Source organism: Strongylocentrotus purpuratus, unplaced genomic scaffold, assembly GCF_000002235.5.
Source record: "Strongylocentrotus purpuratus isolate Spur 01 unplaced genomic scaffold, Spur_5.0 spur5_scaffold_14, whole genome shotgun sequence".
Lineage (NCBI taxonomy): Eukaryota > Metazoa > Echinodermata > Echinoidea > Camarodonta > Strongylocentrotidae > Strongylocentrotus > Strongylocentrotus purpuratus.
Genome location: NW_022145599.1, coordinates 25,498,895 through 25,523,751, shown reverse-complemented (window position 1 = coordinate 25,523,751; position 24,857 = coordinate 25,498,895). Strand labels below are relative to the sequence as shown.

Here is a 24,857-nt window from a genome sequence, read left to right as displayed (position 1 = left end):
GCGGTTGGGAAAATTCAAAAGTGGGTTGGGAGAATTTACTGTTAGAGGGTGTCGCGTGCACAGTGACACCTTCAAAGAAAACCATAAATATTTTTGTGATTTGAGAATTTTTTCAGGATTTTTTGCATGTTAGAGGGTTAGTGTACAGTAGAAGGAATATGAATAGTAACATTTCATTAAAAAATTTCGCATTTTTTTCATCAACCTTCCACATTGTTACAGAGTCATTTTAAGGTCAGTCAAGACTGTGTTGCGCTGTCAGTAAGCAATATTCTAAAACAAGAGGGGGTACTCAATTGTAAACAAACAAGATGGCAGCCTCCATGGGAAGGGTTTATGGTTTATAGTTAGACATTATATGAGTCTACTTATTGCAGTAGGTTGGTGTTGCCTGTTGATATAAATTATATTATACTATTACTAGAGAGTAGAGTTTATTAGGAGATGGTGTATTTTCCATTCATTTAGGAGTTACTTTCGTGGATGAAGCTATAGGGGTTAAACAGTTGTTGAGATGAGAAAGAGTTCTGGTGCTCTATGGAGGTATGAAAAATTGTTAACATCTCTCTCTATATATATATCTAAATCTAAATCCTTTAATAGTGTTGGAAGTTGAAGTGATATTTTCATTTTAATTTTTAATTATATTTTGATTTATTTATTTCTTTTGTTTCAGTTTTTGATTTATTTGGTTCAGTTATTCTATAACAAAGAATGGCAATTTGAGTATGGATACAACATTATTCATCTGCGTATTAATGAATTTAATGCATTTTTATGATCATAAATAGGATTTAAATTGCTATGATTATGAGTATATTATCGCAACATAATGTTTTGATAATAATAATTTGATGGTTTAGTTAACTAGATATTCATGGTAAGTAGTGATATTGTCTTTGTTTTATATTCCAGCATTTGAGTAGAGGAAGCTGGTACCATTGTTTGTCTTCGTAGCAACAAATAGTTGTTAGCAGTCCTAGTTGGGTGAGTCAGGATGGTAGAGTGTAATAAATAGTTTTGAACACAAACATTATTTGATTCTTATTATTAACTCAATGAATATTAAAGGATCATTGACTTGGTTTTAAGTGATATACATTTATTGTTGGCTTATGCTTTGATAGAGTATAAGAGGATTTTCTTAATTTACTTTTGATTTCCAATTGTGTTTCATGAAGAGGTTTTGAACATGTATTTATTTATGTTCTTTCTTTTGTTATTTCCTTCTTTTGCAGAAGTTTGTCTTCTTTGTATCAAACTTAATACAGATTGGCGCAAGTGGGAAATAAAATTCCACTTCCAATCCTACTACTTCGAGTTGTGTCAGTGTGTTCTGGTAGTGCCTTCTTCCAGACACCCCCCCCCCCCCTCCTTCTCTCGAATACCAGACCATGTTCCAAACTACTGGGAGAAAAAAATAGACTTTTTCAAATCAATGACAGCCATTTCAAGGCATGAAAAAAATTGCAATTTGCAAAAAAGTTAGTACTGTGGCTCAATTATATACTGAACCATATGCAAATCTAAACCTCTCATTCCCAAAGTTAGCAAACATTTCTGATTTGTACAGTTTTTCTCCTTTGTTTTCTTCCAGGACCAGCTGTCAATGTGTAGTTCTCTCAGGAAGGATTCTTTTGATATTCAGAATTTTGGAGCTGAAATAGAGGAACCACAACGCCAAATGCTAAAAAGGAAACAGCAGTCTAGTTCTATTCAATTGATCTAAATCCGGTTCTTGTAGAATATGATGGTTTCAGATCAAACCAACAGAAAATAAGTGAGTTAGCTACTCAAGTGAATAATTCAACAGTCAATTTTGAGATGCAGTTAAACATTACCATGAACTGATCAGGAAACACTGAACATTCCTGTTTTGTGATAAAACCAACTGGTCATATATGTTCATTGAATGTCTGTCAAAATCCAGTAATCTTGACCAAGATTATTTTTTCTGGAAAGGAATTTGTCATGCACTAGGACGTTTCTCTAGTTGGTGACATTGTAACAGCAGTCGACCGATTCACATATTATGATGGACATGGACTTCAATCTTGCAGAGCACTAAGGCATTGCAAGTATTGCTTTGATGACATTACTTGAAACAGATTGGACCACTTGGAGGTTGTCATATTAAAGGTTAGCATATTGCTTCAAATAATACACTACAAATACAGTTCTACCAATCACTTTTTTCCTTCGATACGTTCATTTCTAACTTTTATTTTGTAAATTAGATTTCCCACAGACTGTAATATAAGGAATCTGTCTTTAATCACAGATAACCATGTTAAAGTTTGGAAAGAAGGCTGTATTTAAATGCACTATGGCAAAATTCTTCCTTTCATCACAATACTTCTTGTAGATGGATACCAAGTTACGGCAGTATCCTTAATGCAAGGGCAAGAAGCAACCTTACATTTCCCATACCCATGTGACAGCACAGAAGTCACATTACAGCATTCGAACCGAGTCCCATTTTATAAATTGACAGATGGGTCAACGTTGTTGTTGCCTGGAGTTCAGCTCCATAGATTCAAAGTGCATAATAGAAACAAAAATGGAAACTGCTCTCTGGATCTTACAATAACTAATCTAATGAGATTTGATGCAGGGAAATACATCTCATTGGTTTACAAGGACGGGCAGTCAATTGCTGATCACACAACAAGAGTTGAATTGCAAATAGACTATCCTCCTGGTAAGGCATCATGTGATGTGAGTGAAGAAAAGGGTGGAGACTGGGTCTCAATAGACTGTACAGCCAAGGTTGGGAGTCTATCAGGGAAGATTGAATGCTATCAGGATGGTGTATGGATTCCTCCCCTAACTGATCCTACTGAAACTGACACAACTTTGAAACAGAAGATAAACATTACAACAAATCAGCCAGTATTTTGTTGCTCTTCCGCTTTGACTGAGTACAAAGAAAGATGTGAATGTAATGATACTGCATTGTATCTAGATGATGCCATTAGCAGTGACCCATGTCCAACCATATCAACAGAAACATCAACAATTTCTATTGACAAAACCCAAGATCTGGGCGAGAAAAGTCAGTCTTCGAACACTTCAAACTATACCTTAACATCACACACGACATCAACGAATGCCAACAAAATGTACAAACCCTTTTTGATAGCAATAATCATATATTATATTACGATAGCTAATCTGATCAGGATGTTCATACGGAATGCAATTCACTTCTATCAATTAAGGCAGGAACGCAAAAACAATAGTAATGATGAGTCACATAATTTGAAAGCAATAATCTTATATTATATTTCAGGGATTGGTCTGGCCATATTGATGATATTGAATACAATTTCCGTCTATCAAATGTGGCCGGAAAACAAAAATAATAGTAATGATAGTGAGTCACATAAGAAAGCAATATTCATATATGTATATTATATTTCAGCAACTGGTGTGATCATATTGTTCCTATTAAATTCATTTCAAAGTAATCAACTGATTCAGGAACGCAAACAAAATAGTAATGGTGAGTCACAAAAGCCTTTATTATCAGGAAATGTTCATTATCATATGCTCAACAATGCGAAACTGATAAATTAAATCAAATGATGATGCAGGAATTAGAAACTCACAAAACACAAAATATTGCATAGGGAAAAACAAATCATTAGACATATCATCCAATTAAAACTTTCAAGACATTTTAAGGAAAAATGAACTCTAAGCCTTCTGGTAAATCTATATCAGTGCAGCTTAATTCTTTACTACACATGATTAATTGAAGTATCACATTTGTAGATTTTGACACATAAACAAATATAAACGGCATTTGTTAATTATTATATTATCTTTTTTTCTCATTGAAACCTCGAAATGCAATATAGGTGTATTTTTTCATCATCTAGAAAACCAATTTTCACGTACTTATGGTAGTAGTACACATGTATTATATAATCTCGAAATGAAAAACAAGGTTTCTTTTTTCCATCGTCTGAAAAACCAATGTACACGTATTAACGGTAGTAGTATAATCGCTTGTGTATCATAACTGTATTAAAGGATAAGTCACCTGACTACACATCTTTGATCAAAGATTTGAATCCCAGCCCTGCACAAGTATGATCTCAATTTGCCACTCTTCACCCAGGTGTAAATGGGTTTGATATTTTGTTATGCTTGTATACAAGAAGCCAATATTACTATCATTATATTATCATAACAAGGATGTCAAAAAATTATCCGTAGTAGAACTTTTGATCAAAGCTTAAGTGCTAATATTGAAAAGGTATCACTTTCATAATTTGTAGTTATACTCTCATGTATTCTCAAATCCTTATAATTTGAGTTTCAGTCTATTAACCATCTTTACAGTTGTGCCAAAGTATGTTAGACCCGTCTTTATTGAGTTTGTGACCTTCACAATAAAGAGTTACTTTAATACCAGGACATTTTGCAGGCATCTAATGTTTGCAAAATTATGCAAGTAGTTCAGTTTTGGGAAAGTGTCATGCTGTGAAATTATTGAATTATAACTGACACAACAGTGAATTTGTGTAATTTGCAAAAGTTCCTTGCGTGAAAATTGCTGTCATTTACAATTCATTAAAAAGTTTTAAGCTGCAGATGTTTCCAGTTCTACAGTAGCCTTAACTATGAACAAAAAGGCTATTCGCATCAAGCATCAAGAAACTCCCCAAACCAAAGAGTGAATGCTGTCGTATTAATGTTTGTGTATAAAGGCTCACGTGAGTACAATGGCCTACCGTTAACTATTAAGCTATCCAACAGCTTAAAAACTTTTTGCAAAAATCTTAATTTAAGAAACTGCTCTGATCTGGCATGGAACATGCTTGGAATGGGGGGGGGGTGTTTATGCTTCTCTAATATGTTTTAGGTTTTATATGTATTCAAATTATATCATTTTATGTTGTATTGTATGTTGTATAATAACTGTTGATATCTTAATTCCTGGACCCCAGGGAAGAACAGTTTTGTTTTACTAACAAAGCTGAATGGGTTATCCGGCCATTCACTATACCATTATATGTACATGCATTTTCTATGTATTGTTTTTAATATTGTGATATTGAAAATAAATACCAATGCCAATATCATTGTTGTTGTCTATCAAGAATTGTGATTGATCCAAATCAATTGCAAATCCTCCGATCAACCACAAGTTTGCAGTCTCCTATCTCTCATGTTCATAGTTGCAATTGATATCAACTCTTTAATCAGACGGGGCCTTGATCTTGCTCATTTTTGTTCGCATGCGTTGGCTTGACTTGGCTCTAAGACTTTGTAAGATATAGTTTTTATGGGGCAGTGGTTCCATGTCTGGTGATAATACTTAAAACAAATTCCTTTCTCTGTGATTTTCTATATTACAAAAAGAAGAGCTTTGGATTTACCTTAGACTTTGTTTCGTAAAAAGCAAGTTCGTCACTTTGGATGAAACTTCGTAAGACTTGACTTCAAAACTTTGTAAAATATAGTCTGTATATGGGGCAGTGGTTCTATGTCTGGTGATAATATGGAAAAAATTGACCTTTCCTGTGATGTTGTATATTATGAAAAGATGAGCTATGAATTTACCTTAAATCTATTTTTTTTAAAGCAAGTTCGTCACTTGGATGGGACTTCTTAAGACTTGACTTTAAACCTTGTAAGATATAGTTTGTATGGGGCAGTGGTTCCATGCCTGGTGATAATATGAAAATAAAATTGACTTTGTGATTTTGTATATCACAAAAAGAAGAGCTATGGATTTACCTTAAATCTATTCTTTTTAAAGCAAGTTCGTCACTTGGATGGGACTTCTTAAGACTTGACTTTAAGACTTTGTAAGATATAAGTTTTATGGTAGTGGTTCCATGTCTGGTGATAATATGAAAATATAATTGACTTTGTTTGTGATTTTGTATATCACAAAAAAGAAGGGCTATGGATTTACCTTACAGTCTATTCTTTTTAAAGCAAGTTCGTCACTTGACTTTAAGACTTTGTAAGATGGGGCAGTGGTTCCATGTCTGGTGATAATATGAAAATAAAATTGACTTTGTGATTTTGTATATCACAAAAAAAGAAGAGCTATGGATTTACCTTAGAGTCTGTTTAAAGCAAGTTCGTCACTTGAATGAGACTTCTTAATACTCGACTTTAAGACTATGGAAGATATAAGTTTTATGGTAGTGGTTCCATGCCCGGTGATAATATGAAAATATAATTGACTTTGTTTGTGATTTTGTATATCACAAAAAAGAAGGGCTATGGATTTACCTTAGAGTATATTCTTTTTAAAGCAAGTTCGTCACTTAAATGAGACTTCTTAAGACTCGACTTTAAGACTATGGAAGATATAAGTTTTATGGTAGTGGTTCCATGCCTGGTGGTAATATGAAAATATAATTGACTTTGTTTGTGATTTTGTATATCACAAAAAAGAAGGGCTATGGATTTACCTTAGAGTATATTCTTTTTAAAGCAAGTTCGTCACTTGAATGAGACTTCTTAAGACTCGACTTTAAGACTATGGAAGATATAAGTTTTATGGTAGTGGTTCCATGCCTGGTGATAATATGAAAATAAAATTGACTTTGTTTGTGATTTTGTATATCACAAAAAGAAGAGTTATGAATTTACCTTAGAGTCTGTTTAAAGCAAGTTCGTCACTTGAATGAGACTTCTTAAGACTCGACTTTAAGACTATGGAAGATATAAGTTTTATGGTAGTGGTTTCATGCCTGGTGATAATATGAAAATATAATTGACTCTGTTTGTGATTTTGTATATCACAAAAAAAGAAAGGCTATGGATTTACCTTAGAGTATATTCTTTTTAAAGCAAGTTCGTCACTTGGATGGGACTTCTTAAGACTTCACTTTAAGACTTTGTAAGATATAGTTTGTATGGGGCAGTGGTTCCATGTCTGGTGATAATATGAAAATAAAATTGTATTTCTCTGTGATTTCGTATATCATAAAAAGGAGAGTTTTGGATTTACCTTAGAGTTTATTTTGTAAAAACCAAGTTCGTCAATAATTGGTTGAAACTTTGTAAGACTTGAGAACACTTCACATTATGATTTGCATTTTGTTTGATATTACATGTTTTTTGTGAGGATCATTTTTATCAAGCCAATTATGTTCCTTCCATGATCCTCTCACTTTAGATATTTCGTCACATATGTTTGTATTTTGAATATCATATATTATTGTATTCATCTTGAAGTAGAAATAAATTATTGCAATGAAATGATATAAATGAATTGTAATACTTGTATTTATTACTTTCGTATGTACACCTGTTTATTAAATGGATACGGGCTAACTCATATAATAGAGTAATTAGCAGACAGACTCAGGCGCGTACGCAGGGGGGGGGGGGGGTTAACCCCCCCCCCTTTTGATTTTTTGTTTTTTTTAATTTAAAAAAAATATATATATTATGCCAATGGCTGACCCAAAACAGGTGACCTAACCCCCCCCCCCCCCCCCACGGAACAAAATGTCAAATTTTCAAATTTCGAGACAAAAAAAGAAAATAAAGTGTCCTCTTACTCAACCTCACCCTGAAAGCCGAAGAACCACAGGAAAACATAAGTGAAAATTCGAAATATATTGAATACAAAATGAGAAAGTATAATTTCCCCCCCCCCAAAAAAAAAAAAAAATAGCTCACTACAAATATGGGGACCTAATCGTAATTCAGTCATAATACATGATGTCATACAGGAAAACTCCTGAATTTTCTTTCAAATATAAATGTATATAAATATATGTGATATATGTTGTGGTCTAGTGGATAAGTCGTTGGACTGTGAATCACAGGGTCCCGGTTCGAGTCCCGCCACGGCATTAATGTCCTTTGGCAAGATATTAATCTACATTAATTTGCCACTCTTCACCCAGCTGTTAAATGGGTACCGGTAGGAAGGAATTCCTTGAATGCTGTGAGCGCCGAAATCGGCTGCCTAGCAGAGTCGGGGGTAATAGTTGGAGAGCCTTAAGCACCATGCATGGTGGATATGTGCGCTATATAAATGTCTAATATTATTATTTTTATTATATTCATCTTTTTTCATTTCAACGAGATAGAAAAGCCTTTTTTCTGTCACACTATGCTTAACATATTTAAATGTCCACCAATTAAACATATTTTTCCCCATCACATGAGAAGAGGGATACTTAATTAATATGTGCAGAAACCAAATTGGACGGTTCTTCAAGCAACACATCACACATTACCAAGTGATTCCTCTTATCATCATTTTATTTAGCAATTAACATAACATATTAAAGATAACATGCATGGATTTTGACAGTAACTGAAAGGGTGAATCTAAACACTGTTGCCCTCAAGCATTAAGTTCCATCACAAAGAACAAGAATGACATGACAAACATTTACATCATAACAATGCAGATACAGAGAGAGAGTGAGAGAGAGTGAGAGAGAGAGAGAGAGAGAGAAAGATAAAGAGAAATTGAGAGTGAGGGAGATGGCCTGGATGGGGGGGGGCGGAAAATCATTACTTTTCTGGAAGAATTCTTTGGAGTATTACTACTATCTACTATCTATGCATGTGTATGGCCGGATTGATATTCTGCATCCTGACAACACCCCCCCCCCCCGCCCCTCCCCTCCTCTCTCCGACCCATATGCTGGACTATGACAATAACAATAAGTTGCGCACACAGAACCCAAGTCTTACATTGGTGCCATGCGAGCCCTTTTTTACGTTAATCAAGAGAGTATTTTAACTTGCAAAATCTCTTTACAAAAGTAATATTTGAAGCTCATATTTTGAATATATTCAAAACAAATTATTGTTGGTGATTGTTACACTTTAAGGCCCACATTTACTAAAGACTGAGTCAGACTCTGGCCTAAAATAAAGTTTCACAAAGCGATTATGATTAAGGTTTAATTTATTACATTATGAGAGACATTATGTTCTCTTCATTTTTTCATTGAATAGTTCAGCCCTTTTTAACAATACGTTTATTGTCCAACAGAAAAGGCTATGCTTAAGTAATCATCATGTTAAGGTAAATCACTGGGCCACATTATGTATACTGCATGTCTGTGAAATGTAAACAAAAATTAGCTTCATGCTTTTACGAAGATCTTTTCTAAGGACAAATTATAATGTCTATGTAACAGACAACATGTATTACAGAGGAATGATCATATTCAGAATGTGACTTCAAAATAACCAATAAGAATAAAAATCTGATAATGGAGCACAAAAGGAGAAATGATTTCTCAGTTCTCACAAGTCAGAGCTATCATTGATAGAGAAGGCTTGTTGTCCCTATCAGTCATTATTATCAGTTGTTACTATAAGAGCAATTATACCATTACTGAGTATAATCTCTACTTTCAAACGATGAACAAAGAAATCAATTATGTCATCCTATCAGTGGATTAGAGCAGACAAGTTACATAATATAACCTACATCTACACTACATGGATTATCAAACTAAACACAACATATGAAGGAAAGAAAACTTCACGCATGGACAATCAAGCATGTACAAAGTAGTATGATAGATACTTTTTACATCAAATAAGTATAAATTTGATAAGAAATTATGTACATTTTGAACAAAGCTTTACAAAGAATACAAATCACGGGCATGTTTATTTGTAAACTCTATACATTAGTTACAAGGAAATTATATCTGTACATCACACACAGCAAAACAAAGAAACAGTAATTTGAAGGCAGTTTCATATATATATATATATAAAAGCATGGACAGTGTAAGTTGTATTTTAAGCACATGTGTTTTTGCACCCTTATGCCCCTTATTTTTGATAGCGGTCTTAGAATGCAGACAAATATTTTGCAGACACCTCTTGTTTCAAAATCCTGGCTATTCCAAAATAACAATAGACACAGATTTCCTTCAAAGTGTCTACTTCTTAATATTTATTATTTAATATTGATAATATTTAATTTGATTGCATGACCCAAATTTACCAAAAATGCTAATCCAGTTCATGCTTGTACTAAACTGATCTGCATAACATTTCATGCATAATACAAATAAGAAAGATTCAACGACATGGCTGATAACAATTCATTACCTACAATACAAAAACAAAAAACAGCAGAACAACTGCCAGAAAACTTATCTTTTGAAATTTGGAATGTTGGCCTGTCATTTAATGCACTGTTAAACCAGGAGACATGCACATACACTGCCGGATACCAGGACTACTTTTGCGCAAGACCAACTATTTCAACTGAACTCACTTGCATCAGACCAAATCATCTGACCCAGGTTAGGCCTGGGTTACATTGTCAATATAAATGCATCATAATACCTAGCAATATATCATTACAAAGATCTTGAAACACTGGAATATTGACAAAGATAAAGAGGTGTTATTCTTAACGGCACAGTTACATTTGATTTGTTTCTGGTAAATTGCTTCCACGGCCACATCCCACAAAAACCGACAGTCCAGAAATCAAAAGTCCACTACATCAACAGGAAGGTTTTAAAGACCTGAAAACACGTTGGAAAGCTCATAAGACAGACATTGTCAATCTCACAGGCTGTTGGTTTCCATCAGTCTCATGGACTATTAAGTCTACTGGATGGCTTCCACAAGTCATCTAGCTTACGCAGGTTTTTTTCTTCAATTTAATCATAAAAAACTGGGCAGGTCATATGAAACTTCCCATATAGCCACATTGTAATTAGATTTCAGTGCATTAAATTACTCATTTAATTCTACATAAATGCCAGAATACTTTCAGTTTGGAAATTGTTTACCAGTTATTCCTGTCCCTTTGATTGATATGTTTTTAAAAGTAATCACAGTCCATTAGCAATACCATGCAACTTGCACACTGCAATTATTTGTATTCATATAGGACCCATGGCAGTGGATGATATTTTGCTCCTCAGTATCCCAATTTTGACACGAGATCTGCAAGATAAAAAAAGAAGAAAAAAAGAATGAGTAACAACATCAAACATGTTACCAATAATCATTGTTTAACCCATTCCCATACAATGCTTGCAAGTACTGATTACATTGTACGCCCCAATTCTCGCTACCGCAACTACAGTATTTGGCCATAGAGGGAAGCACCGGCCATGGGTAAATTCGGCAAATTGCTTTCACAAAAAAATTGTCTCGATCTTCACAATAAGAAATGGTATATATTTTGTTAAGTAATTATGTTTCTTTGTTTATACAAACGTCTTATTATTATGTACAAGACTTTCTTTAATAAATACTTTAACAAAACAAAAACAAATACAAACAATTTTTTTTGGCAAAGGCACTTCCGATTTTCATACAAATACAGTGGGTCGAGAACTAGAAAGTCTGATAGAAATTATAGTTTCAGAACCAACAAGCTATAGGTAATATATTATGACGGTGTGTACATATAGATCTCGTCAAATCATCGGGGGAGTTCATGATACCTGAACACTAATTTAGTATTATAAGGAATTAGTTGACACTGCTGTACATTCTCTATGGAAGCCGGAAGAAACCTTCCCTCGTCGTCTTCCCCAGAATCGTATCTGCTCATACGCTGACCTACGCAGTGTAGGAGGAAGGTCACCATCTACTGTCGAACATCATATTTGACAATGTTTGAAACTAAATGAACCAAGTACCTTGATAGCTGTCCATCTGGTCATTGGCATCCTCTTGCTTCTTAGCTTTACCAGCCTGAGGGTTCTGTGGTGACAGAAAATGATCAAGAAAATAACAGTTTAAGGAAAACTTATAACACTAACAATAATACTACATGTAGTATGATGGCAATTATAAGTGTGATATTAACACAGATTATAATAAAGGTATTCAATGAGTAACAAAATGTACTGTACTGAAAAACTCTTTAAAACAACCATATAACTTTTTTTACAAAAGTTGTATTACTAAAATTTCAACTGCATTTTCTTCTATTAAATATAACTCCTCATTTACAAACGATTTGGATAGGAAACATGAATGAGAATAGATACTGTAGGTATCAGGAATGAGGAAATGCCCTAAACAATATTTCCCCCTTTTTTCGTGGACGAATGATTGTTGAATGCCTTAAAATCTTTGCCTTTATCCGCTGTAATTACTGACAACCACACAATCACGGCTTGGGAAAATAAGCCGCTTGTGTTGCAGCAAAATTGCAGATGTACCAGAGGCGCAATGCTTTATGGGAATGTATATTGCTATATGCGGTAGCGAGAATTTTGAAGATGTGATTACCTTTGGGTACTTATGACAGAGGAATACCATGAGCTGAATAAGGCTCTTCTTCCTAGGTTCACCAACAAACTGAATCATACCACAGAACCTGAAATGAATAAAAACTATTCTTTTAAAATAGTACTTTCAATCTATCAGAAGTCCATGATGGTCATTTGTGGGCTTAATGCACATGGAGGTGTTCCACAGGGGTCTGCCATGGGTCCTATATGAATACAAATAATTGCAGTGTGCAAGTTGCATGGTATTGCTAATGGACTGTGATTACTTTTAAAAACATATCAATCAAAGGGACAGGAATAACTGGTAAACAATTTCCAAACTGAAAAAAGAAAGAATCCATGGACTTAGCAGCTCTACAACATATATTCAGTCAAACCTGCTTTAGTGACCACCTGTTTAACATGACTACCTGTCTTAAAAACCACTTTTTGTGTTTCCCTTGGGCAGTCGCTATAGACAGGTTTGACTGTACAGTATATGGCACATTTGTCCATATATGATTTTAGTAATGATTTGTTACATCATTTTTTATTATACATGCATGTATTATACATTTCATGTTCACTCGTTGATTACTAGTATCATAAAGCAAGTAAAAGGGACAAGTTAATATCAAACTATCAGTGATGTGACTCACACTTCAATGCTTGTGAGAAGCTTTTGGGCATCGCCTGTCTTGGCCACCTCCTTCTTGACCAGTTGCAGAAGGTTCAGCGGAAAATATCACTGTCTTATCATTGCAAAACATAATTTTTTACAAACACATTTAGGGTGAGGTATGAATCTAGAAAGTTAATGTGCAGTGGACAATGTGAGAAAATATGATGACCAATCAGCAACTCTAGCATGACACCAAAACTACACTGATGAGCATCAGTGACCTAACCACTAGACCACAACAACTCTACAGGTAAGCTAGCTTTACATGAATATATCCTTACCTAGGGTCTTCTACGAAGGTTTCGAAGCTTCCACTGGATAACAGGAGATTGATCATCTTCATCAACGGTACAGAAACTCTGAGAAAACGTTTTAATAAATAGGTGCAAATGCAAATGGTGCATGATTCTGTATTGAATAGTAATTGGATGACAATATGAGCAATGACATTAACTTAAAGGTAAAGACCAGTTATGGTCATGCGATTGCATTGTGAAAGAAACGTTGTGGAATCGATCAGAAAAGGTTGATCATCTAGCATCTAGCATCTGCAAGGTTCTGGAATCATCAAAATGATAAGAAATTTGGCCCATTCTTCGTAAAGTTACAAGTACTATACACAGAAAGATGTATATGGGACTACCGTATATCTCTCACAGACGATGGGAGAAACCAAATATATGAATTAGTAGGCGGTTTCCCGGCAAAATTGTTATTATCATGTATTAGTCAAAACATATTCTTTCACATGATTGGTAATGAGAGCTTCCATTTCATTTTTTGAAATTGGGGCGTTTCCAATACTGGTCTTTACCTTTAAAAGATTCCTTTGAATGCCCATGGCCTTTACTATCATTAGCAGCCCCAAAAGATGTGAAAAAAATACACATTCCTACTTCTTAATCAAGAAGGAACTTCAATATATGGTATTATTGATTGTTGTAAAGCGCATAGATATTCTTTTATTATGCGCTATATAAAAATGACTTTTTACTATTATAATGGCCCTAGCCAAGCTAAGAATTTCATTAAGAGCATTCAAGGAAATTCCTTCTAATGGTACCTGTTTAAATCTGGTTGGGGAAGTGGCAAAAATAGATCAATATTTTGTCGAAGGACAGTAGTGCTGTGCCAGGACTCAAACCTGTTCCCTGTTTCATAAAATATTGTTATCAATAACAAATGCTAAATTTCTATGACAAATCTGCTCTCAGCCAATCAAATGCCACGATTTCAGTAGCCTAACACAATATTGCAGCTTGTTATTGATAACAAAATTTATGAAACAGGACTCACATCTCGTTCAAGATTAACATCATGTTTCAGTGGCGGATCCAGGAGGGGCCGAAACGGCCGCGCCCCCCCCCCCCCCCCCCCCCCCCCCTATTGGCGGCGCAAAAAAAGGAAGGAAGAAAGTTGAAGAAAAGAAGAGAAAAAAGAAAGGAGAAGAGAAGAAAAAAGGGACAAGAGAAAAGAAAGGAGAAGAGAAACAGAGACAGTGAGAGATAAAAGAAGAAAAGAAATAGAAGAAAGCCCCCCCCCCCCACCCACCCCTCCGAATTTGTGTTTCCAAAATCTCCGATAAAGGGTTACTTTTGACGCAACAAAGTCCGGCCCGTAATATACAAAAATCCGGCCCGTACTGAATTTACACACCGGAGATATAGGGGTGCTTTCAAAGAGAGGGATCATACATGGGTGGGGGGGGGGAAGAGAAAAGTCGGGTGAGAAAGGGGGAAAGACAAAGAAATGGTGCTTATAGTGACAGTAATAAGGGAAAACTGTAATCGGGAGATTTGGGGTCATTCCAGAAGGCTTGGCAAACGTTATTGAATAGAGGGGGCCGGGCCGGCCGTATAAAATCTCGAGCCGCAGATTCAAAGTTAAACGTTAAAAACAGCCCCTGCGCTACAAAGGTCATCCCTCTTTAGTGAGAAATTGGAAAAGGGCACAATATTTTGGATGTCTTTTAAATAAAAGCTATATAATCAACAGTCAAATTTTAAATTAACGGTAGGGCCGCTTCACAACTCTTTTATTTTGCCCTTCATTTGGATTCAGTTCATACCGACTCGCTTGTGCTTATATTTGAACTATTTGGGAAAACTGAAGTGAAACAAGGATTAAAGACGAGAATGTTACGACGAAGCGTCTTCTTTCTCTAATGATTTAATGAAGCGTCAAAGCTTACGCGCTATAGCGCGAGCGGGGAAAACTGAATTCAGACTAGGATTAAGAGTCGAGAACAGTACAACGAATCGTCTTCTTTCTCTATAATTTAATAAAACGTCAAAGGGAGAGGGGGAGGAAACTCAATTCAGACAAGGATTAAAAGTCGAGAATGGTACAAAGAATCGTCTTCTTTCTCTAATAATTTTATGAAACGTCAAAGGGAGAGGGGGAGGAAACTCAATTCAAACAAGGATTAAAAGTCGAAAATGGTACAAAGAATCGTCTTCTTCTGAGAGGGGGGGGGGGGAGGAAACTCAATTCAGACAAAGATTAAGAGTCGAGAATGGTACAAAGAATCGTCTTTTTTCTCTAACAATTTTAATGAAACGTCAAAGCTTCAAAGGAGGAGGGGGGAGGAGACTCAATTCAGACAAGGATTAAAAGTCGAGAATGGTACAAAGGATCGTCTTCTTTCTCTAATAATTTAATGAAACGTCAAAGCTTCCGCGCTTTGCGCGGGAGAGGAGGGGGGAGGAACTCAATTTAGACAAGGATTAAAAGTCGAGAATTATACAAAGAATCGTCTTCTTTTTCTAATAATTTAATGAAACGTCAAATCTTCCAGCTTTGCGCGGGAGGGGGAAATCTGCATTCAAACAAGGATTAAGAGTCGAAAATGGTACAACGAATCGTCTACTTTCTCTAAAAATTTAATGAAACGTCAAATCTTTCGCGCTTTGCGCGGGAGATGGGTGGGGGGGGGGGGGGTACTCAATTCAGACAAGGATTAAAAGTCGAGAATGGTACAAAGAATCGTCTTTTTTCTCTAACAATTGTAATGAAACGTCAAAGCTTCAAAGGAGGGGGGGAGGAGACTCAATTCAGACAAGGATTAAAAGTCGAGAATGGTACAAAGGATCGTCTTCTTTCTCTAATAATTTAATGAAACGTCAAAGCTTCCGTGCTTTGCGCGGGAGAGGAGGGGGGGAGGAACTCAATTTAGACAAGGATTAAAAGTCGAGAATTATACAAAGAATCGTCTTCTTTTTCTAATAATTTATTGAAACGTCAAATCTTCCAGCTTTGCGCGGGAGGGGGAAATCTGCATTCAAACAAGGATTAAGAGTCGAAAATGGTACAACGAATCGTCTACTTTCTCTAAAAATTTAATGAAACGTCAAATCTTTCGCGCTTTGCGCGGGAGGTGGGTGGGGGGGGTACTCAATTCAGACAAGGATTAAAAGTCGAGAATGGTACAAAAAATCGTCTTCTTTTTCTAATAATTTAATGAAACGTCAAATCTTCCAGCTTTGCGCGGGAGGGGGAAAACTGCATTCAAACAAGGATTAAGAGTCGAAAATGATACAACGAATCGTCTACTTTCTCTAAAAATTTAATGAAACGTCAAATCTTCCGCGCTTCGCGCGGAAGAGGGAGGGGGGGTGAAGGAAATTTAATTCAGACAAGGATTTAAAGTCCAGAATGGTACAAATAATCGTATTCTTTCTCTAATAATTTAATGAAACGTCAAAGCTTCAAAGGAGGGGGGGGAGGAGACTCAATTCAGACAAGGATTAAAAGTCGAGAATGATACAAAGAATCGTATTCTTTCTCTAATAATTTAATGAAACGTCAAAGCTTCCGCGCTTCGCGCGAGAGAGGAGGGGGGAAGGAAACTCAATTCAGACAAGGATTAAAAGTCGAGAATGATACAACGAATCGTATTCTTTCTCTAACAATTTAATGAAACGTCAAAGCTTCAAAGGAGGGGGGGGGGAGGAGACTCAATTCAGACAAGGATTAAAAGTCGAGAATGATACAAAGAATCGTCTTCTTTTTCTAATAATTTAATGAAACGTCAAATCTTCCAGCTTTGCTCGGGAGGGGGAAATCTGCATTCAAACAAGGATTAAGAGTCGAAAATGGTACAACGAATCGTCTACTTTCTCTAAAAATTTAATGAAACGTCAAATCTTCCGTGCTTTGCGCGGGAGATGGGTGGGGGGGGGGGGTACTCAATTCAGACAAGGATTAAAAGTCGAGAATGGTACAAAAAATCGTCTTCTTTTTCTAATAATTTAATGAAACGTCAAATCTTCCAGCTTTGCGCGGGAGGGGGAAAACTGCATTTAAACAAGGATTAAGAGTCGAAAATGATACAACGAATCGTCTACTTTCTCTAAAAATTTAATGAAACGTCAAAGCTTCCGTGCTTCGCGCGGGAGAGGAGGGGGGGAGGAAACTCAATTCAGACAAGGATTAAAAGTCGAGAATGGTACAAAGAATCGTATTCTTTCTCTAATAATTTAATGAAACGTCAAATCTTCCAGCTTTGCGCGGGAGGGGGAAAACTGCATTTAAACAAGGATTAAGAGTCGAAAATGATACAACGAATCGTCTACTTTCTCTAAAAATTTAATGAAACGTCAAAGCTTCCGTGCTTCGCGCGGGAGAGGAGGGGGGGAGGAAACTCAATTCAGACAAGGATTAAAAGTCGAGAATGGTACAAAGAATCGTATTCTTTCTCTAATAATTTAATGAAACGTCAAAGCTTCCGCGCTTCGCGCGGGAGAGGAGGGGGGGGGGGAAGGAAACTCAATTCAGACAAGGATTAAAAGTCGAGAATGATACAACGAATCGTATTCTTTCTCTAACAATTTAATGAAACGTCAAAGCTTCCGCGCTTCGCGCTTAATAGGGGGGGGGGGGCGAGGGATCTTTGCTCGCTCGCTTCGCTCACTAGCCGAATTGTGAAACCAGAAAATTACTTTTTCGCCCCCCCCCCCCTCCCCGATTAAAATGTCAAAAATTGTACCGCGGTTTAGTGCTTCTAATATGACCTTGTCAGTATTGGTATGTTGAGTTGAAAAAACGGTCTGCGCAATTTTCCAATTTCCGGCCCCCCCCCCCCCCTATTGGAAAATCCTGGATCCGCGCCTGATGTTTGATCTCCACTCACCTGTCCACTTTCTGATAGTCAGTGAATATCTTGAGAAGGTTGTCTGTGAATCTAGTAAGGTCTTCAGTTGAGCTGCACGTCTTGATAAATTAAGGACAGAAGAGACTGGGCAGAGTGATTGACCTAAACAAAAACATAAGACTAAGACATTGCACAAACACGTTGGATATAATTAAGGTAGAAAGTGAAGGAGAGAGGATATGGGGTATACTGATAGAGAGAATTCAGTAATAATCTTGAAGTTTTCAGTGAATCTAGTCAGGTCTTCAGTTGAGCTTCATGTCTTAATGGGGTTAGAAGGGATTGGGTATAGAGTGCTCCACTATAACCAAAACATAAAACCAAAATATAGAACAAAATATAAGATCAAAACATTATAGAAAATCGTATTTGAGGTAGAGGGTGAAGGAGACAGAGAGAGAGAGAGAGAGATGGGGAGAAGACGGAGAGAGGGGGAGGAGAGGGAGAGATAAGAAGATAGTCACTAAAGTTCTTGAGTAAGTTGAGCCAAACTCTGTGTATAGATGGCTCTGGATTGGCACTTGTATAGATGGCTCTGGATTTGGCACTTGTATAGCTCCCTCAACTTTAAATTTAAAAATATATGATGAGATGTTTATCAAGACAGGTACACTTGTAAAATTGATACAGGTACACGATAGAAAGATGACTACAAAACTACTAATATATCTTAGCCTCCATTGGAAGTAACATGAGTTGTATGTTGAGTTTTTAGTGCATTATCATATAATATGAAAATTGTTGCAATACAGATCTTTGTCCAAAGGTAGTTCAGTTCATATGAATGAAGATGTTTACACAGTGAAATATTTATTTGACGGGCCTTGGCCATTCTTTGTGCAACTATACAGCCATTGAATGGATGTATAGTTTTAACCAATCACAACGCATGAAACTATGCAAAAATACAACTGTACAACTATACTATACATCTATACAACTATACATCGATCGAAGCACTTGTGAACGCATGTATTGTTTCCAATCAGAATGCAGGAAACTGTACATTTATACAACTATAGGTTAAAACTATAATTCCATTTTATTATATTATTATTATTCACTTTATGGGGGTTTCATTCATTTAAATGAGCAAAATTGCACATAGCACCATGAAGGACAGCAGTTGAAGGAAACAACTTATAAAAACATTCCTGCCTACCAAGGAAAGCCAGCAGTAGGACAAAACATAAGAGTTCCCAAATCATCTGTTTTGAAATCGGAAAAAAAGGACATTTCAGTACCATGATAAGGAGAAACAGGATATCTAATTGTTAAGGAGCCCTTGACGTATGAAATCTGAGAGGCCTCTGAACAATCTATGTCGTCCCAACCCTTGAAAGACACCTCCACAAGAAATTCTGTATGGGAGAAGACTGAATGCAAATTACCCCCCCCCCCTCAACACACACACACACACACACACACAGACGCGCAAATGATGATGCTGGTGATTCTAAAGTAACATGGATTATACAAAGGTTGATCAAGTTCATGAACAACAACAAATCAATTCAAAATTACAACATGATTTAGACTTGAAATCATGGCATCTTGATCACATGATTTCATATTCCTCTGCCTTCTCCTCAGCTTTGTTTGAACAGAAAGTGATCTAATAAAATTCATGTGTAAAAATCGACAAACCTTTTTCTATTCAGGAAATAAAGGTAACCCACATTAAAATTGACCTTGAACCCATAGCACGTTTACTTTCCTAATGATTATCTATCATTCTCCAGGGCGACTTCCTTTACTCAAAAGTATGTTATCAGTTCTATTATTGATGTCTTGTTCTGGATTAAAAAAAACACATGAATTCTTGTTTGCTACAAGAGGTTGTTGGGTACTAACTTTCAGCTTATCATACTAATGCAAAGTCGAAGTTATACTTCAAGTATGTTTGACATTAAAACAAGCCATATTAATGATCTGAGTCAATAGTTAGGGTTCAAGTGGCAGAATTTATCTTTCAAGTGGCTACCTAATTCGAGATCATCTTGATGATATCATCCACAATCATAATAAAAACATTTGTAAATAACCACTACTTATCATAGTAATGATGCAAAGTCGAACTTATACTTCAAGTATTTATAATAAAACAAATTCACTGATAAATAACTAACTGGTACTTGAAATTTGCACATGCCGATTTTGAGTGATAAGATTCCAGATATTATTCTCATTTTTCTATTTTTAACCTAACAATGAAGTGTCCATGCAAACTCATGAACACATCACCAAAAGCTCATCTCTTGAAGTAGAAGCAACAGGTACTCTATTTATTGGACAACCACTTTACATGTAGTTTCGCATAGGGATTATTACCATAAAGACTAAAGCTGTTTGACTCCACTTCACTCACATACACGGTAAGTACACTTGCCTTAATAAGAAGCAAATCCCATCTCTTGAGACTGGAATGAACTTTTTAAATACTGAGTGGAAACTGGGCAATTGATTTTCCTTGCTGCACATTATTTAAGCAGTCATGTAATGTCAGAATATGAGTCAAATAAATGGTAATGTTTCAAAGTACTGGGAGGGAAAAAAAACACTTTTGCAAATCAATGACAGCTTTTTCAAGGGCATAAATAATTTACAATTTGCAAAAAGTTAGTACTGTGACTCAAAAATCCGAACCATTTGCAAATCTGAACTACCCACTCACAAAATTAGCAAATGTTTCTTATTTTTATAGTGTTTTTACTAATTGTTTTTGCCAGGATCATCTGTGAATGTGAAGTCCTCCCAGGAGGATTCTTTTGATATCAAGAACTGCATGTACATCTCTTATTTGGAGCCTAAATGGAGGATCCGCAAAGATAAAGGAAACAGCAGTCTAGTTCTATCCAATTGACCTGTATCCGGTTCTTGTAGAATTTGATGGTTCCAATGAAAGATAAAACCTACAGAAAATAAGTGAATGAGCTACTCAAGTGAATATAACAGTCAGTTTTGAGATGCAGTCAACGTGTACATGAGCTGATCAGAAAATACGGAACATTCCTATGCCTGTGTCAAAATAAAGTAATCTTGGACAAGATTATTTTCCTGGAAAGGGATTTGTCATGTACTAGGATGTTTCTCCAGTTGGTGACATTGTAACAGCAGTCAACTCAGTCACTCCTGCGGTCATCTGTGGACATCTGTCGACATATCTATCATGGACATGGTCTTCAATATTGCAGAGTACTATTAAAAAGGCAGTGCAAACATTGCTTTGATGACATTACTTAAAATAGGTTGGACCACGTGGTGGTTGCCATCTTGAAGTTTGTCATATTGACTTCAATATTGCTTCAAACAATACACTTCAAAACCAATTATATTAATCAACTTTTTTCCATTCCATGTTCATTTTTAACTTTTGTTTTGTAAATTATTAAAGGAATCTGTATTTAATCACAGGTAACCATGTTGATATTTGGTAGGAATGCTGTATTCAAATGCACTATGGCAAAAATAATCGTTTTGATCACAATACTTCTTATAAATGAACATCAAGTTAAGGCAGTATCCTATGTACAAGGACAACAAGTAACCTTACATTTCCCATACCCATGTGACAGCACAGAAGTTACATTACAGCAATGGTACAGAGTCCCATTTTATCGCTCTACAGACGGGTCAACACTGTCATTGCCTAAAGATAATAGATTCCAAGTGCAGAATGTAATAGAAAATGGAAACTGCTCTCTGAATCTTACAATAAGTAATCTAATGAGAAGTGATGAAGGGACATACCTTTCGACTATCTACAAGGAGGGACTACTAAATGATCACTACACAACAAGAATTTGGCTAGAGGTAGACTATCCTCCTGGTAAGGCATCATGTGTTGTGGGTGAAGAAAAGGGTGGAGACTGGGTCTCAATAGACTGTACAGCCAAGGTTGGGAGTCTATCAGGGAAAATTGAATGCTATCAAAATGGCGTATGGATGCCTCCCCTAACTGATTCTACTGAAACTGACACAACTTTGAAACAGAAGATAAACATTACAACAAATCAACCAGTATTTTGTTGTTCTTCCCCTTTGCCTAGATACATAGGAAGATGTGAATGTAATGATACTGCATTGTATCTCGATGATGCAATTAGCAATGACCCATGTCCATCCATATCAACAAAAACATCAACAACTTCTACTAACAGAACCTCAGATCTCGTCGAGAAAAGTCAGTCTTCAGACTATCCCTTACCATCACACACGACATCAACGAATGCCAACAAAATTACCAAAAGATTTTTGATGTCAATAATCGTATACCCTATTGCGGCAATTGATCTGTTCATAATTGTCATAGTGACTACAATTTCCTTCCATCAATCGAGGCAGAAACGCAAAAACAATAGTAATGATGGGTCACAAAATTTGATAGCAATAATCATATATTATATTTCAGCAACTGGTATGTTCATATTGATGATATTGATTACAATTTCCGTCTATCAATTGGGGCCGGAAAACAAAAACAATAGTAATGATGAGTCACAAAATTGGAGAGCTATAATCGTAGATCATATTGCAGTACCTGGTATGGTCATATTGTCCATATTGCATATCATTTCCTTCTATCAAATTGATTAATCGACGCAGGAACGCAAACAAAATAGTAATGGTGAGTCACAAAAGCCTTTATTATCAGGAAATGTTCATTATCATTATGCTCTAAAATGCGAAACAGAGAAATTAAATCAAATGATGATGCAGGAATTAGCAACTCACAAAACACAAAATAATGGTAACCCGACACATGCTCAGCCGACGATTGCTCCGCCGACATTTACTCCGCAAAACGCGACAATTCGTCGGCCGGCTGGCAGAAGGGCGTTAGCGCGTGAGTGACTCAAAAACTACTTTTCGAATTATTCGCATTTAAAGATTTGTTTTATATTTAGACTGCTTTCCGTCCCGAAAATTGGTTTAAAACCTAAAAGACTAATAGAAATGTTATAGTAGAACACGGCCACAATTTTTTTCTAGGAAATAAGTCAGTTTTATAACAGTTTGTGGCGATTTAGTGCTAACGCCCTTCTGCTTAACGCTTCAGTTTTAACCTGAAATTCGAGCTAACGCCCTTCTGCCAGCCAGGCGCTCCGCGACATTTGCTCAGCCGACAATGGTGAGTCACAAGTTCCTTCATTTTCAAAAAATGTTCATTATCAATATGCTCAAAAATGCGAAACAGAGAAATTAAATCAAATGATGATGCAGGAATTAGAAACTCACAAAACACAAAATTTTATATAGGGAAAAACAAATCATTAGACATATCGTCCAATCATAACTTTCAAGACATTTTAAGGAAAAAAGAACTCTAAGCCTTCTGGTAAATCTATATCAATGCAGCTTCATCTATATCAATGCAGCTTCAAGACAGAGCTACTTTTCCTACAAATGATTAATTTGTAGATTTTGACACATAAACGAATATAAACGGCATTTGTTAATTATTATATTATCTTTTTTTCTCATTGAAACCTCGAAATGCAATATAGGTGTATTTTTTCATCATCTAGAAAACCAATTTTCACGTACTTATGGTAGTAGTACACATGTATTATATAATCCCGAAATGAAATACAAGGTTTCTTTTTTCCATCGTCTAAAAAACCAATGTACACGTATTATATAATCGCTTGCGCATCATAACTTTATTAAAGGATAAGTCACCTGACTACACATCTTTGATCAAAGATTTGAATCCCAGACCTGCACAAATATGATCTCAATTTGCCACACTTCACCCAGGTGTAAATGGGTTTGATATTTTGTTATGCTTGTAAACAAGAAGCCAATATTACTATCATTATGTTATCATAAACAAGGATGTCAACAAATTATCCGTAGTAGAACTTTTGATCAAAGCTTAAGTGCTAATATTGAAAAGGTATCACTTTCATAATTTGTAGTTATACTCTCATGTATTCTCAAATCCTTATAATTTGAGTTTCAGTCTATTAACCATCTTTACAATTGTGCCAAAGTATGTTAGAGCGGTCTTGATTGAGTTGGTGACCTTCACAATAAAGAGTTACTTTAATACCAGGACATTTTGCAGGCATCTAATGTTTGCAAAATTATGCAAGTAGTTCAGTTTTGGGAAAGTGTCATGCTGTGAAAGTATTGAATTATAACTGACACAACACTGAATTTGTGTAACTTGCAAAAGTTCCTTGCGTGAAAATTGCTGTCATTTACAATTCATTAAAAAAAATTAAGCTGCAGATGTTTCCAGTTCTACAGTAGCCCTAACTATGTACAAAAAGGCTATTCGCATCAAGCATCAAGAAACTCCCCAAACCAAAGAGTGAATGCTGTCGTATTAATGTTTGTGTATAAAGGCTCACGTGAGTACAATGGCCTGCCGTTAACTATTAAGCTATCCAACAGCTTAAAAACTTTTTGCAAAAATCTTAATTTAAGAAACTGCTCTGATCTGGAATGGAACATGCTTGGGATGGGGGGGGGGTGTTTATGCTTCTCTAATATGTTTTAGGTTTTATATGTATTCAAATTATATCATTTTATGTTGTATTGTATGTTGTATAATAACTGTTGATATCTAAATTCCTGGACCCCAGGGAAGAACAGTTTTGTTTTACTAACAAAGCTGAATGGGTTATCCGGCCATTCACTATACCATTATATGTACATGCATTTTCTATGTATTGTTTTTAATATTGTGATATTGAAAATAAATACCAATGCCAATATCATTGTTGTTGTCTATCAAGAATTGTGATTGATCCAAATCAATTGCAAATCCTCCGATCAACCACAAGTATGCAGTCTCCTATCTCTC

At 35.8% G+C, this 24,857-nt stretch overlaps 1 protein-coding gene across 1 annotated transcript; it reads left to right on the top strand.

The window, feature by feature from the left end:
• The first annotated feature begins 2,521 nt into the window (after nt 1-2,521).
• On the top strand, nt 2,522-24,016 carry LOC115923820. The gene is made up of 3 exons (XM_030985171.1): nt 2,522-3,505; nt 22,671-22,793; nt 24,009-24,016. The coding sequence occupies exons 1-3, from the start codon at nt 2,599-2,601 to the stop codon at nt 24,014-24,016; spliced, it is 1,038 nt and encodes a 345-aa protein (XP_030841031.1). The 5' UTR covers nt 2,522-2,598.
• Nucleotides 24,017-24,857: the final 841 nt, after the last annotated feature.

Bases quoted from the DNA above. Each gene is read 5' to 3' on its own strand.
- LOC115923820 (XM_030985171.1), top strand. From the start codon at position 2,599: ATGAGATTTGATGCAGGGAAATACATCTCATTGGTTTACAAGGACGGG. The intron at 3,506-22,670 runs GTGAGTCACAAA...AAAATAGTAATG, and splicing joins ACGCAAACAAAATAGTAATG to GTGAGTCACAAAAGCCTTTA.